Source organism: Hemibagrus wyckioides, linkage group LG25 (assembly GCF_019097595.1).
Source record: "Hemibagrus wyckioides isolate EC202008001 linkage group LG25, SWU_Hwy_1.0, whole genome shotgun sequence".
NCBI lineage: Eukaryota > Metazoa > Chordata > Actinopteri > Siluriformes > Bagridae > Hemibagrus > Hemibagrus wyckioides.
In genome coordinates, this window is record NC_080734.1 from 16,624,363 (window position 1) to 16,640,609 (window position 16,247).

At 41.3% G+C, this 16,247-nt stretch overlaps 1 protein-coding gene across 8 annotated transcripts in view; it reads right to left on the reverse strand.

Annotated features, from left to right (window-relative positions):
* Nucleotides 1–16,247, reverse strand: part of suco (SUN domain containing ossification factor) — a 42,765-nt gene that overhangs the window by 11,576 nt on the left and 14,942 nt on the right. For 3 of the 8 annotated variants that reach the window (XM_058378718.1, XM_058378717.1, XM_058378723.1), the window contains exons 2-15: nucleotides 13,078–13,186; nucleotides 10,192–10,305; nucleotides 9,617–9,990; nucleotides 8,885–9,004; nucleotides 8,461–8,599; nucleotides 7,727–7,832; nucleotides 5,778–5,905; nucleotides 5,544–5,611; nucleotides 4,151–4,258; nucleotides 2,565–2,670; nucleotides 1,704–1,724; nucleotides 1,399–1,454; nucleotides 429–520; nucleotides 216–296 (exon numbers count right to left, since the gene is read on the reverse strand). In XM_058378718.1, coding sequence (XP_058234701.1) covers nucleotides 216–296; nucleotides 429–520; nucleotides 1,399–1,454; nucleotides 1,704–1,724; nucleotides 2,565–2,670; nucleotides 4,151–4,258; nucleotides 5,544–5,611; nucleotides 5,778–5,905; nucleotides 7,727–7,832; nucleotides 8,461–8,599; nucleotides 8,885–9,004; nucleotides 9,617–9,990; nucleotides 10,192–10,305; nucleotides 13,078–13,186 — 1,622 coding nt within the window. The remainder of the gene's footprint in view (nucleotides 1–215; nucleotides 297–428; nucleotides 521–1,398; nucleotides 1,455–1,703; nucleotides 1,725–2,564; nucleotides 2,671–4,150; nucleotides 4,259–5,543; nucleotides 5,612–5,777; nucleotides 5,906–7,726; nucleotides 7,833–8,460; nucleotides 8,600–8,884; nucleotides 9,005–9,616; nucleotides 9,991–10,191; nucleotides 10,306–13,077; nucleotides 13,187–16,247) is intronic. The other 5 variants (XM_058378724.1, XM_058378719.1, XM_058378722.1 and 2 more) reach the window with 4 other exon arrangements.

The window sequence follows — 16,247 nt, forward strand, 5'->3', positions numbered from 1 at the left end:
CATTACACATGTCCTCCAGCAACATTACCTAACAGAGTCTGAATATTACTTACAATAATTCCACTTGACCCAACATAGGGCTCCTGACCTTATTTAGCTGCATAAAATCGTTTCTAAAACAGTGCATGTAAAATGTAAAGACTTCATTATAGTATTATAGGCTACTAAAAGCCACAGAGGTGCGCACTAATGACGGGAAGTACTTATATACATACTTGTTGCAGACCCCAGGAGGTTTTTTGATGCCTTGTCTTCAGAGGGAAGGTAGCCTGGGGGGTAATCTAAGAAATGGAGGTCTGGAGTTAAGAGAACACCTTCAGTACATTAGCTAACGAGCGCACACAGCATCTTATGTCAGAATGCGTAAAAACATAGTGAAAACAAGCACGGCTTTCTCGCTATTCAATACTAAAATGTACACATCATACCGTAATCGTCGTCCAAGTACTCAACCCTCTCAGAGGGATACTGCGAGTCAGCAATCTCATCATACTCCTCCACCATACTGGTACCAAACACCCTAACGGCCAGAAAAACACCAGAAAACATGATGTATTCGTTGTATCGGTACATTTTAGGAAAATCATGCAGAAAAAGAGAACAAACATGTAAAGAGTAAAGGCCAGAACAAACAAGAAGGACGACTTAAGATCAGATTTTTCGAAAGATGGCGTTTTATACAATATCTCAAATAAACAGGAGCGCAATCACAATATAAAGCTTCATAAACACTGATAAACAGTTCATATGACCACCAGCATGGGCTCAGATCCCAAACATTAGGGCAAATGTCTCTTATCTAAAAGATATATTTAACCTTATGTAAAGGGCTCCAAACTTCTGCTGAATCACTACACTCTTGTGAAAATACTTAATTCAGATTATTTTCAAGTCAAATGGGAAAAAGTTTAACGAACGAGGAAGGATTGGAGAAAACTGAGAATATTTCCTTAACACAGTTGCGGTCATAGATATGGATAAGATCTCTAACCGAATCTCTAAAAGAACTTCCTCTTAACATTTTTCATATTTACCCAAATTAGACTCAGATACAAGCCATTGTAGAGGTTTTGCTCATGGTTTTGTCCTAACTTTTCAATCAGGATGTTTCTTTTTTAATAGCAGTCCTCCCACAGCATGCACAGAAACTGCCTTATAGAAAGCAGCGTGTGTGTGTCTCTTGTCCTGCCATATGCTGAGCCCCTTTACAGGCCTCTAACACATTACTTACTCTGCCAAGGCAAATGCCACTGACTTTTCACACTAGTGCTAAAAGAAATCTCTGAACCTGGAAAGCGCAGCCTGGCTGTTTTAAATATGTACCTCACAAAAAACAACAGTGTGCACAGTTACGGCACATAAGGACTAGCACTGTGATTGATATCAGACAGAGCTTACCTGATTAGACTGAGGGGGCAGAAATGTTCAGAACCGAAATGGGAGAGCAGCTCGACCTAGACGGAGTTAAAGAGAATAAAACACTCAGGATGCAGAAATCCATACAATGTGTACACATTTTCACGTCACAGTCCTAGCCAAGATCAGCCATGTGCAAAGCATGTGTATTTCTAATATGTTTAAAAATAAAAAAGACATGTGTGGGCAAAAGTGTACCACTGCCATGCTTTACCCCAGTCAGGCCCTGCCACCAAAAAGCTCCCAGTATTGTGCATTCAAAACATCTAAGACAGGAGAATGCTAACCTTTATGTACTTGATGAACATCTGATGATGCAAGAAAGGAAAAGAAGGGGGAAAGAGAAAAACAAGAAAAGAGTCAGTACTGGATTCATGCCACAAGCAAGATTTTTTTGTATTCATTTGAGCAAAGGTTTCATACAAGAATATCAGCTCCTCTCAGACCAGAGCAGTAAACCTGCATGAAAATGGAAATGCAGAAAGCGAGAGCAACACGGGTAGCCTGGATAAATTCACACGTAAACTGACAGACATTGGCTTTAAGAGCAAATCAGAACATGAAGGCACAAGCCTAAAAATTAAGCATGTCTGATCCACCCTTTGTTTAACTGGTTCTAAAGAAGGAAGAAAAACAGATAATATGAATCACACTGAAAGAGGAGAAACTTCCAGATAAAAGGTACAGCACCAAGCCAGTTGTGTTTGGAGAAATAGCTCTGAGCAAAACGGAAGGAAATGTAACGAGGAAGAGAGAATGAAACACGGTATATGTGGCGCTCAGTGACACAAAGACCTCTCAATACTGAATAAAAAGGCCTGTTGTGTTATTTTTGCCGTCTCATCGCCTGATGAAATGAATAAAGAGAGTGGGCCTGATTGTATTTCAACCAAATAGTAGCATCTTCAGTACACTGTGGACGAAATGTGCAATCACAACAGGCAACAGCAAGGCAATGCTGTGTCCCAAATGACACCTGTTCTATTATACCGTGTCTATTGGAAGACGTTCGGCGTATCAAATAGCACAGCTAAAATGGTACCGAGCTACTGATACAGGACACCCTGATCAGCAGTGAGAGTACCAGGGGCAGGTGAGTGTAATGCACATGAAAGTCAAAGAACTTTATGGAAAACTCTCCTTCTTACCTTGACATATTTGGCATACAGCTGTTCATCCAAAGGGAAGCTCTGGACTGTGCGCTCGTCACGTGCATGAAAGGTGCCAAGCTTGATCCACTTATTGGTCGGGTATCTGTTAGGGAATAGAGGCATTGTTATTTAAAATCGGTGAGCAAAATGGAGAAGTCTCACACAAAATCAAAAGTCATACAAAGCTCTGATGGTGTAAATGGCTTTGAATGAGCTGGACTATGGGTTGACTTCATGGCATTATCACGCTGTCATGTCGAATATTTCTGGCACAGAATCGTTTGAATTGTGCACGTGATGTACACAAACCTCGTCTTGCTCCATTCTCAACATTCGTTCTGTATGTTACCAAGCTAGCTGAACTATTCGACTCCTCATTTCTGTTTATTTATTACGATATATGCAGAGTGGTACATTGTACACAAAGGTACTGCAATCAAATATCCCATCAGCCACCAGTTAATAAAATATCTATATTCAATTTATTCATCTTTTAAGAGTGTGTTTATTTAAAATTTAGAGTGTCCAGGAAGACGAGGTAGAGATAGCTGGGTGTTTGGATGATGCATAGTTTGAGTATTGGCTTTTTAAATCAGACCTGGCAACCCTGAGAACAGAATATAGAGACAAACACCAGCAATGGCGGCAGGGAAAAGGGCACAACAGAAGAGAGATGGAGTTTGTTGTTCAGATTTATCATATGTTAAAAATAAAAGGATGAGGCACGCGTTTCCTCAAGAGTGTTCCTCTGCTATTTCCCCAAATGTCAGGTCACTCCATGAATTGACTTTAGTGACCATTAGATATTTGGAGCAATCTCTGACAGGAACAAACGTTGCAGTGTTCAGTCAGGATTTCGGGTTTGGAAACTGGCAAACAGCACAGTGTACAAACTTAAAGCAACACCTCTTTCTGGCTCGCCACCTCTTTTCACATCAAAATGTCTTTTTCAGGTGAAGTACATCAGAAGCTTAAGAGCTATGCTGCGGCATTTAGTCTGAATCGAACCCTGGAGTCTACTTCCGTGGTGGAAGCAGGTGTGAAAACAATCACACTTCAGTGTAGAGCAAAGTAATCAGTCTAAGAATATCTGGAGTGATCTCGTGTCACTTTACAGCAAACCATAGTGCAGTTTGATTTTAGAGAGAAGATGCTGGACCAGACCCCAATGTAGCAGATAAACTATAAAGGGATGTAGACATGCAATTTTAATAAGCGAGATGGTTATTTCCCCATTTAATCTCTAGCACTAGTTTCATATTACCATCCTTTTTTAATTTACCTGATTCCTACTTGTCCTTACAAAGGTTTTTTTTTCTCTGTACAATGAACAAAACCTTTGGTTTTAGTCCAGCTCTTCCCACACACTTTTCAGCCAAGCTTTTCTGTTTATTAAATTTATTGATTGGGTTTTACACTATAAATTTAAGCAAACAGGTGAGCAAAGCTCCCAGAGAGAGAGAGAGAGAGAGAGAGAGAGAGAGAGAGAGAGAGAGAGAGAGAGAGAGAGAGAGAGAGAGGAGGAAAGATATTAGATGAAGTGTGTGGATGAAAAAGACATTTCAGAAGGCACCACTAGTTACCTGTCACTGATTGACACCAGGAAATCTTTTGGGGTGGAAGAGAACAGTTCAAAATTTGCGATGTCCAGCTGCTTCACCTGGATCGGCTCACAGAGCTCAATGACGAACCTGAAAGCGTGAACAGACCAAACGGTAAAGGGGGAGACAACGTCAAGAGCTGAACTGCCTGTCCATCAAGTGGTTCGTCCCAAGTGTAAGAGTAGTGGGGTCATGTGCATCAAGGAATATTAGTTTGATCCATTCCCTTGAACCACATGTGATTGTAGTCAGGGACGCACATGACCTCACACTCTTCCTCCAGCCCACACAGACTGGAAGAGTTTATACAGAATGATGTGAAAACCAAAAAATATCCAGTGAGTGACAGTTCTGAGGGCAGGAATGCCATGAGAGAGGTTAGAGGAGAACGGGCAAACTGGTTCAAGCTAACAGCACTCAAACAACCACTCTCTGAGGCCGTCCACCTCAATGCATTCCGAGACGCTTTTCTGCTCAAGAGTGGGGCTACTTATGTTACTATAAAATTCCTGTCAGCTCCAACTCATCTGGCCACTCTCCCTTGATATAGTCTTGTAATCAGACCTTCCAATTTGAGAATTTGTCTATTTTTTCCACCATTCTGTGTACTCCAACAGTCTAAAGTGTGTTGTGCATGAAAATCACAGACTCTGAAATATTTCAACCCAGCCTGTCAGGAACCGAGATCACATTTTAACTCCTCTCTGATATTGTATTGACCTGTATCTGCATGATCTTTTTGCACTGCACTGCAGCCAAATTACAGGATTGCATAACTGCATGATTGAGCATGTGTACCTGTGTGTGTGTGTACAATACAATAACGTTACAGTAAATCTAATATCAAAGCCAATAAGAGCACTAAACAATCATTACACACAACAAATAAATTGGCGGACTTCTATAAAGAGCCTGTTATGGTCAAGATCAATCCAGATGCGTGTGTGTGTGTGTGTAACAGCTGACACAAAACTGTGTGGGAAACTCATGGTTTTGTTTCCCTCTCTTTGGTAAAGAGCTCCTGTCTGTCTGTGTGATTGAAAAATAAAGTGTATAATGTGTTATGCGAAGTATAAATTCTGCAGAAAATGCAGCCCAGTCTGCTAATAAAAGAAAGAACATCACTAATCAATCAATCTGCCCACCTCATGGCTTAAGATAACACTTCTTTGTTTTTGGCTGACCCTTATTTCACCAACATAGCTGGCATTTTTAGCTTTGAACAGGGACAGTGATATTCCAGAGTGGCTTTAAAGAGCAGGAGAGTTATGGAAGCTCTAATCTCTTTAGATCGTCAAAGCGAAAGAAAACTCAGTCTCATGCCTCCTCTCCGTAACTGCCCGAGTCCACCTCCTCTCTCAGTGGTTTGACTCACCAGATCTTATTACTGCAGGGGTTGAGCATATAAAGATCCATATTCTCCATTAGAATGGCAGAAGTGCTCTGGAGAAAGAGAAACACCACACAGTCATACCAGACCTCTGTGTATTATCCACAGCTATACACGATTTCATATAATTACATTTAGATAATTCCATTAGAGCAGTTCACCTACTTTCCAGCGAGAGCTAAAATAACATTATGTGTGTTGGCTCTGGCCGTGCGTTACCTTGGCCTCATTGTTGGCTGCGAGGATTTTGGCCCCACACTCCACAGAGGCGTAATTATTCTTAAAGTTCTTCTGGATCTTTTTCATGGGATGGGGGCTGCCATTGGATGAGGTGTGCAAAGACTGACCTAGAGTAGGAATAATTTGATTTAATCCTACATACTGAAAAGTCACCTAATGGTCACACGGTGTACAACCGACTCGCTCGCTTCAGTAACATATTTACAAGTTTATACCCCGTGATACCTGGACAGAACACAAGGCTCAGATCTAGAACAGTGACAGCTTGAAGATAATCCGTGGTGCCTGCAGGTGATCCAGTCACAACGGATTTTGCATTAACCCGACCCTGCCTTCTGCAGGACGACTTATCTCAATGAATGCATGCATGCTAGAGCGCATATATAGTCATTATCACTGCCTGATAACCTACTTTTGCAGTGTGTGCATGTGTGTATGTGTGTGTGTGTGCAGTGTCATCACTTTAGCTCAAATAACAGCCTTGTTTTCTGTTTGTCTCAGAATGTTCCAGGTCAGCCATTTGTGCTTAAGGAAGACTAAATGTTTAAAATGACTGATAGTTCAGCTCCTAAAGTTTCAAACCAAGTACTTGATTAGAAGTAAATAAATTTCTCTAACAGTGTGTCTGTATCTGCTTCAGTGAATCGGACGAGTCTATAACAGAGGGCTCTGAAACGGAGTGTGTGCATGAGGTTATGCTCAATTGCTGCACTCTGCTTGCTCCACTTCCTAAAATATCACCTAAAGTCACAAACTGTGAAAGAGGAGAGAAGGAACAAAAGGAAGATGAATAAAAAACAAGTTGTTTTAATAATGTTTTAAAGTGTTTTTTTAAGTAGAACAGAACAGTGTTGTGGCCTAGATACCGCTCCACTGCATGCTACAGATGGGTGATAAAGTGTCTTAGGAAGGTTTTAGGCCACCATAAGCTGCCAGAATAAAGCCTTCAATGCACCGTAACACAAATTCTATACATCTCTTGAGTGATGAATGCTGTTCTTGTAAAAGATGGTCTGTCTAATAGAATTCATAATTTTAGAATATACAGTTCCCAAAAGAGTTCAAATTGACTGACACTCCCATGAGGACAGCAATGTTTCATCATAACTGGTAACGGTAATCATTCAGAATAAAGGTTCATTGATTTGTAGTGACGCTTCCCTCTAAATGGACAAGAGAAATGTCTCTACAGCTTAACAAAAAGGTGAAATCGATGTAGGAGCTTATGTACGATTCATCCAGGCCACTCACCGTGTATTCACCTAGACTCAAGAAAATAATGAAAGATGATTGTGCCTCATGTTTGTGCCTTTAAAACACTGTAACCCTACTAGAATATCCCTCTTTATGTAGTTGTTGATGGAGTCTTCCTACTCACATCCGGCAGTGACACTCTCAGTCACCAGAACAGCTGCTTCTGTTTTTCCCTTTCATATAACACATGAGCACCACATTCAGTGTGTGCTTCCAAAAACAATTTACAGCTCTATTTATTGATGTGTATCCCATAGAATAAAACGTTAATGCCGGGTTGAGCTGTCTTTGTGTTGTGAAATCCCTACCACACAGGGATCTCATTAATTTAGAAGTATCTGTTCTCATTGTTTCTTTAGTTTTCTGGTTATTTTTGACATTTGTATCTTTAAAGGTCCTCTGAAATCAATAGGTCTGTTCAGTCCCCCTTTCGCTGTTACAGTAACCTCCACTCTTCTGTAAAAGCTTTGCACTAGATTAGTTCCAGGAAAAGGAAATTGCAATGCTATAGTATATAGAGACAATTGTGTGCTTCCAAGTCTGTGAAGTCAGTTCGGCAGAAGACCTACGCAGGGTCATAATAACCCAGTGTCTACATGCTTATATAGGCTATGTAGTTTACGCAGGAGTATACATATGTAGTTTGTCTGTGTGTGTGTTAAATATTCTCTTACTCTTCTTCTCCTCCACCTCCATCACTTTCTTCTTCCACTCATCAAAGGTAGGGATGTCCTCTTTACCAGGGACAGGGGGATCAGTCCCTCCCTCGGGTTCAGCCGTCTACAGACAGCACGAGACAACTTTCAGGCAACAGCTGAACTCTTACACAATATTCAAAAATAAAAGCAGGAGAATATTATACACGGAGAGAGCTATGAAGATCCTAGTGGCTGTGAAATGTCAGAGGTCCTGTTTCTGCATGGCAAATCCTCGTACATTAATTTGCACCGAGGCTCGATGCCGGGGGAAGTGAGAGTGAAAGTCTTACATAAGTGTATTATGAAGGAGCACTAAGAGTTTCCAGTCTGAAGAATGTAACCCATCAAAACATATTAGAGTATAAATAGAACACACTCACAATGGCACTTAGACGAAATGGACTGGAAATATGGTCTGGGTAGAGAAGAGCTCTGACGCAATGAGGGGAATGAAGGGACACTTTAAACACATTTTTTGGAGAGTTAGCCAAGTTCTACTCAAAGCCTCTGTAAACAGGAGCGGGTCATCCCCATCAGCATCCCCATTTGTAATGGATGTCACAGTGAAAATTTTACACCGCTGCAGACAAATTACTTCAATACATCCTAGATTAGAGCATGGGTAAAAACCGACTACTGATATCAACAGGCTTAAATGTTCCGTTAATGGAATCCTCAATCATTTATATCATTTTGCCATGTGCATTTACCACTTCCTGGTCCTCTGGGGGGTGCGAGGCATTGACTGTGTGCTCCGTCTCTGCGAGGTCCGGCTCAGCCGAATCCAGAGAGGCAGTCAGGTCAGCATTGGTCCCTGGATCCTGATTCTCCAATGATTCCAATAATACACTGGAGAGAGAGAGAGCGAGAGAGAGAGAGAGCGAGAGAGAGATAAAGATAAAGATAAAGAAAGTTGTTAAAAATGCGATTAAAACAATACATAAAAGACAAATTATGAAACCTCTTCGATTAACAAGAGAAAAAAAAAAACAATAGAGTGTGGGGGGGCAATAAAGAGCCGGCCGAAAGAGGGACGATGGGCTTCCAGTGCTTCTGTTACCTCATTATCCAGCTGTAACCAAGATACCCTGGTGGTTATGAGCAGTTATAAGCTGGCAGGTGCTCAGTACTCACCTGCTGAGAGTGGAACCAGAGGCAAGGAGCTGGCTGGAGGAGAGGGCCACGGAGCCCAGCTCACACTGACTGGCACTAGAGTTCTTTAGTGGGGAACCAGCACTGGCAACCTCTAGTGCACTAAGGGGAAAAATCATATGCCATTTACCAAAGGATAGAGAGAGAGAGAGAGAGAGAGAGAGAGAGAGAGAGAGAAGCGAAACTGGAGCAAGAGCAAAGGTAGAGGAGTCAAGAAAAGGGGATATATCCAGGGTCCAGGATGTGTTCAGCAACAGGCTTGGGCATTGACTTCCTGAAACCTGCAGACAGTTGATTTTGCCTTGGCCCATTCAGTTTTCCTGGAGCAAGCCCACTAACTGATTACAAAGCCAGCAGAACAATGCAAATCCTTGCCTCTACCTACTGCAATGGCAAATTAGAGCAAGCATTTCCAATCCTGAAGTCCAGAGTGGTCCATTAAGTCAGAACCCAGGTACAATAGCAACACCAACGCTCAGTAATGCCAATTTGGGGCAAGTGATGAACAAATAGATTAAAATAAAATTTAAAAAAAAAACACAGCTGTATACCTGTAGTATTTTTTTACCAAATAGGTGATTTAATGAACACTATTATAAAATAATCTTTAAAGGATAACATTAGTACACGTATAACTACAAGAAATGGTATTACTCAAAACATTAACTAAACTCATACTGGTAAATATTTCCTGTTTCCTCTGGCTGTACTCACCTGGAGGAGCTTTCCAGGGAGGAGTGTGAGGTAGGTGACGCTGGTCCTGGTTCGTTCCCGGAGTCAGCGCTGGCGTCCGCATTAGTGTTCGGGTCTACACTGAGATCTGCGGATGGTTCAGCAGGAGGAGGAGGATCAGCAGCAGCAGCGTGGTCTGGAGAGGGCGTGGTTTTAGGGAGCTCTGCCTCCACCTGATCAGGTGGAGGCGATGATGGTGGTGGTGGTAACGATGACTGAGACGATGAAGACGAAGATGACGGCGGGGGTTGTGTTTCAGCGGGGTCTTGCTGGTCAGAGATGGTTGGTGCCTCTGACTTCTGTGTTTCTGGCACAACGTCTGCTTCTTCCACCACCTCCTCTACTATATTCACAGCCTTGATGGAACAAAAAACAAAAAACAAACACTAAATTATATCAGCAGATCTAACTTCTTACTACATGGCATTTTTAAATAATCAGGAGGACAAACCTTCATAGATACAGCTTTCCTGAAGAAAACAACTGAATCATATCAGTATTATAAGTACACATCAATAAAAGCTAATGCTGATCATTAGGATGATTTTTTCAGGTACCTTTTCAGGTTTGTCTTCTTCTGCTGCATCTTTTATGAGCTGCTGCTCGAGTGCAGCCCTCTCGGTCTCCAAACCCACGCTGTATGATGACTGTGATTCCCATTCCTCCGCAACCTGGTGGGATGATAAAAATCATATCAAGAGCAAAATACGCCCCTTCCACATCTCCACGATAAATATAAAATAAAGAATATATATGAGCATTCTAGTTGCATAACAGGAATGGATCTGCCCTGTTAGTGGAAGAGTGTGAAATGATGAATATACAGATTTCATTCACTCATCATTAGTAACCAGGCGGTCAGGGCCAGGATGATTTAAATTAGGCTACAAGGTTTTTTGTAAAGCATCAGTTGAGGTACAAACAAAAATAAGCGATATAGTGGAGGTTGAATTCATAGACAGCGCTGGAATTTTTATTTTGCAGGAGTATAAAGTAATAACTCATTTGGGAATAAAAAGTTTACACCAAACCCACTTTGAATTAAAATCCAGATACAAAACTTCATGCAATTATCAGCCAATCATGTGGCAAGCAACACACGGTGCTTCAGTTAATGTTCTTATCTCAGGGACTTTGACCGTGGAGTGGCTGTGAGTCTACAAACATCCACAAAGTGAAGGTTCTGCAGGAAGCAACGCCTCGATGAGAGAGATCAGAGGACAATGACCAGACAGTTTCCAGCTGGACAGGAAGACTTCAGTAACTCTAATAAAGTACTCTACACAACCATGGTCAGCAGAAAAGCATCTCAGAACACACAGCACATTGAACTTTTTCCATCCTCATCACAGACTCGATACAGATCTCTCCTAAGTATAAACACGTCACAAAACCCGGAACAGCATGAGACTCCTGAAAACACCTAAAGTACCTTTTAGTACCTTAAGCACATCCTTTAAATCTAAGCAGAATAAATTATGCTTTGTTTGGCTGTGTTTGTTCAAGGAGGCAAAAGAAATAAAAAGCAGAAAGGCAAACAGCAGCCACGTAGGCTTTATTTACCCTACAAACATGCCACATGACCTCAGGCCACTAACTGATGCTCCTACTAGTTGGTAGTTGTCCAGTGACCGGGCAAAAACTAGCTAGTGGGTGTAAGCTGGCAAACAGGTAAATGGGGAGGAAGCAGGGTTAAAAAGTGTTTTGTTGTTGTTGAAGGCCATACACCAATCAATCAGACATAACATTATGAGCAGTGACAGGTGAAGTGAATAACCCTGATGATCTCATCATGGCACCTGTTAGTGGGTGGGATATATTAGGCAGCAAGTGAACATTTTATTATCAAAGTTGATGTGTTAGAAGCAGAAAAATGGACAAGCGTAAGGATTTGAGTGAGTTTGACCGGGGCAAATTGTGACGACTGGGTGAGCAGCTCTTGTGGGGTGTTCCCGGTCTGCAGTGGTCAGTATCTATCAAAAGTGGTTCAAGGAAGGAACAGTGGTGAACCGGTGACAGGGTCATGGGCGGCCAAGGCTCACTGATGCACGTGGGGAGTGAAGGCTGGCCCGTGTGATCCGATCCAACAGACGAGATACTGTTGCTCAAATTGCCGAAGAAGTTAATGCTGGTTCTGATAGAAAGGTGTCAGAATACACAGTGCATGAGGGGTTGGCTGTTTTGGCGGCAAAAAGGGGACCAACACATTATTAGGCAGGTGGTCATAATATTATGCCTGATCAGTGTATATGACAGAAGATTCATCAACAAACACAGCCCTTAATAACACTTGGAACAACCCCACTGAGCAGAGCAAACAGAGTAAGATGAGAAAGAAGAGAAAACTTGGTTGACAGACACATGCCAAAGTGATTAAATGCTACACTAGACTGATGAAGCGCCACCACAACCGGAGACAAGCAAATGAACTCGACCAGAGGACAGGAAGATTGAAATGAAAAACAGACAGAGGGAAAACAAAAAGGAAATGCTCTCAAGCCAGTCAGTGAAGCAGCTGTACTTTCAACTGGTAATGGAAAAACATGTTGGTACTAATGCTAAAAAACGCTCGTGTAAAGGGCTTTATTGATCAACCTGGTTAAAGTTAGTCCTCTTAGTAGATCTACATTTCAGTGAATATCTAGAAACAATTCAAAACTCATACAACAACTCAAAATAATCAACACTCAGACAAAATCTGTATTCATAACATACAAATAAAAACTAATGGAGTTCTCCCAAGAGCTAATAACTGTTCATTAATGAGAGTTGGTCCATAAAACCGATTCATTCACATCATAGCAAGAACTTTTACTGTAACTCAGGATGAATGAATGAGCTATAAGTGATGTTGCTACTATAAATATTGGAGACGGAATTTCCTGTTTGATGTTAAACATCACTTGTGGATATTTGCAGTTATAAGTGCAATCCATGTAGCGTAGAGATGTTTACCTCTTTACAGGTGAGGTGGTCACGTCTCTTTCAGCTCCTACATACTACTTCAACTGGACACGTTATTTTTTTTTTCTAAAAACTTGTGGTCAGTAAATAAGTTATACCCATGAACTTCACTGGGCAGCTTATCTGTCAGTCAGCAGCTGTGTAGTACTGTTTATGTTTGGTCTTAGTGATTTACGAGTCTATACCCCCGAGTTTTCCCAGGCTTGGGACCTGCTTTTAGTGCTAAAATGCTCTGTGAATTTCTTAGTCTTACTTTTATTTGGATTAACAAACACGTTTCTTCTCAAGTTGTTGAGCTGAAACAGCAGCAACAGGACGGTTTGTCTTTGAATATTAGGTTTGGTAACTTGGGTTACACAGAAATCAGTCAGGCCGCGATAGCTGTTTACTGAACCTTGTCTCGTGAACCTTGATTTTTCCCGTCTCTAGCAGAGAGCTGTAGTGTTTGCTTTTGCTTGCTGCTTGGTTAAAGCTGTTACCTTGTTGTTAGCCCCGTTCTCCTGTGTCGTGTGCGTGCTACCGTCCTGTGCAGCGAGTTCTGGGCCTGAAGACGGCTGTTCTGAACATTGGACATGACGACTGGGAGACCTGCAACACACGGTCACAAACATTAGACTCATTATTCAGGTTTAGACTTTCAAAAATACAAAAACTACAGATGGATTATTGTTTATCAGAGGAAAGTCAATTGCCTGACAGATCTTTAACAGACCATACGTTCTGAAATATGTCCACACCCTCCACCACTGTGCCATATATTCACTGGTTAACTGGGTTTAGCTTGAGTCAACAGCCATTTCATGAGCTGTTGTGGAAAGTTTTTGTAAAACCAAGAGACTCCTGAATGCTGATAAAGAAAGACAGAATTACGCAATAGTCAACAGTTCTATTTAAGCCATGACCACAAGATAAAAGAAAGTGGGAAAATCCTGACTTTTAGAGAGGAAAGCTTGGGTTTTATTTTAGGGGGTCTATACTATAGGTCACCAGAGATCCTGGGGCAGAGCTTTGTGAACGAGAACGAGCAGGAATACAGGGATGGGCTGAAGGAGTTCCTTCAAATTCTTTAATGGTTTAAACCCACCTCATTAACCTTTAGAGTACTGATCTTGAGGACACTGAATTGTCTTAGCTTACACAGGTCTAATGTGTTTTTCAGCTTCAGATGAAATCTCACACCACCATTACTCACAAAAACCCTAATGGTTTCCGTTAAATGTTCACCGACTCCACAGAGGTTGTAGTATTCAATACACAAACATGCACTTTCCTCGGACTGCAGATTTGCAAGCATTTACTAAATATTAACTTCTATAGGCACCAATGAGATTGCGACCCTCTTCTGTGCTGTAGGGGAGAGCTGCAAAGCTCACACGCCCTTCCACAGCCCCTATCATTTGCTTGTGAAAGCAGAGTTATGTCACACATATCCATGCAAATCACTTGGATCAATTCCGCGCGTCACGTGCACACCGCACGTAGCCGCTCCCGCCTTATTTCTCTCTGGCATGTCTATACGCGATCTGAGGATTGATACGCCATTCCTTTACCATGCTCTTACTTCTTTTAGTAAAACATCATACGAGTGTGAAGAACAGCTGACTGCAATCGATACACACTCAGTTACTCGAGAGCTTCGCCTTCAATTCTGGCCTGAACAGATGCAGGCAAACGTTAGCATGCTGTCAGCACCGCAGCCTATATCAGGAGCCTCCTGTATAGATGCTCTGCTCACTTTTGCTTCTGCCCGGTAATACAAATGTTTACTGTGGAATCCTTGAAATAACTCAAGCAGGGAGAAGGCCATCAAGTTTGGTGCTTGTGGTATGCTAAGCATTAAACACTAAAACTGATCTCCATTTTTAGATGTCATGTGTTGTCCCTGGACAAAAGGCAGGCGAGGATGCATGGCTGCTTGCAGTGATGACTTAACTACTAGGAGAAATGCGAGACTCATAACCCGAGCTCGGGCGTAGAAAAATATAAACCGCCAGCTAAAACTACCCAATCTGCCCAAATAACCCATGTAGAAAAAAAATAATATTTTAAAAACATTTTTATGAAGTGGGAAGTTGCTGTCCTGAAAAAAAAAATGGAAAAAGCAGGAAGGAGGAAAGAAAAAGGAAAAACAACCTCGGGGGGAAAACCGTCCATCAGCAGAAACACATAGCGTAAAAACCTACTGACAAGAAACATGAGGAAACTGAACATGAACACAGATAATGCTTTTTCCAAGATGGACGGGTATGAAAAGGAGTTTGAAAGGCTGCTTTTAGACGTGTCACAATATCAGATATCTTTTTTTTTTAATCTCTTGCAGAGCCAAGTGAGGTAATGCTTTTGGAAATGTATTTACGGTTACTGAACTCCGAGGCATCTGACAGGAAGCTAACGTGGGGGAGGTGGATTAGATAAGGCCAGAAGTAACGGCCAGCTGAAAATCTCATGAGAGTTCATTACAAAAGGAAAACACAGCACTCGTCCATTCTCAGAAACGACCATGAACTAAATTTTTATTTATTTACAGCGTTTTAATGTGAGCAAAACCGGGCTAAAAGTGAACATGAGAGTGGAGAGGAAAAATAAATAAATAAATAAATAAATAAATAAATAAATAAATAAAGCTGATTTGTGGTTCAAGTTCTGTGAATCCTAAACATTAAAAAATCTATCATTTATTATGTGTTTAAATAAAATGACTTTGCCTTTTCAGATTGAATACTTTATTTTTAAAAACACAATTTCTCAGCTGTTTACCAAACCCATGGATTGTCCAGTCCAGTATCATGTAATAGAGAATGTTCTTAAACTACCACCATCTAAAACTTTTTGTCTTCTCACCCACCAGTAACTGATGTTTTCAGTTTACAAACGGCTTACAAAACATCTTTAACACGTGAGTGACCAGGCCCACGGTCGTGTTTCATGCATGCACTTTGAAACAGTGACAGTGAAACTGCAGTACGTTTGTCACAGCAGCAGATCTGGAGAGTAGCACCCACAACTGTACAGCATGCGCACACACACACACACACACACACACACACACACACCCCTGGTTCCTCTCGAGGTTTCTTCCTCAGATCATCCCAGGGAGTTTTTCCCTTGCCACCGTCACCACAGGCTTGCTCAGTAGGGATAAAATAAATTAAAATAGTTTAATAATTTATTTTTATTTCTAGTTATTTTTTATTTTCCTCCCCTTTCTCCGTTTCTCTTCTTTTGTAAAGCTGTTTTGAGACAATGTTCATTGTAAAAGGTGCTATACATAATAAATTGAACTAAATTGAATTGAAATTAAAGCAAAAATTTCATTTTGGAGGGAAGTTGAGAGACTGGTTTCTCATCTGTACAGTTAAACTGGTAAGAGTCACATGCATTTCAGGTGGAAGTCAAACAGCAGCAGGTGACAAGACGTGAAGACTAGTTTATTATTTAATTTATAGCACGGTCTGTCAAATAAAATCCTTCCATGTTAAAAACGCTGCTATGAAACACACTTCTGCTGAAATGTTTAAACACTCAACTATTCACTTCCAATGAACATGTTAATTGACAATAGGAGACACCTTTTTTTTCCCCACATACTTCGTGTTTTGGTTAGTTCTTCTTTATTTACACAGGTTTCAAGTTTCAACCCTTCGGGGTT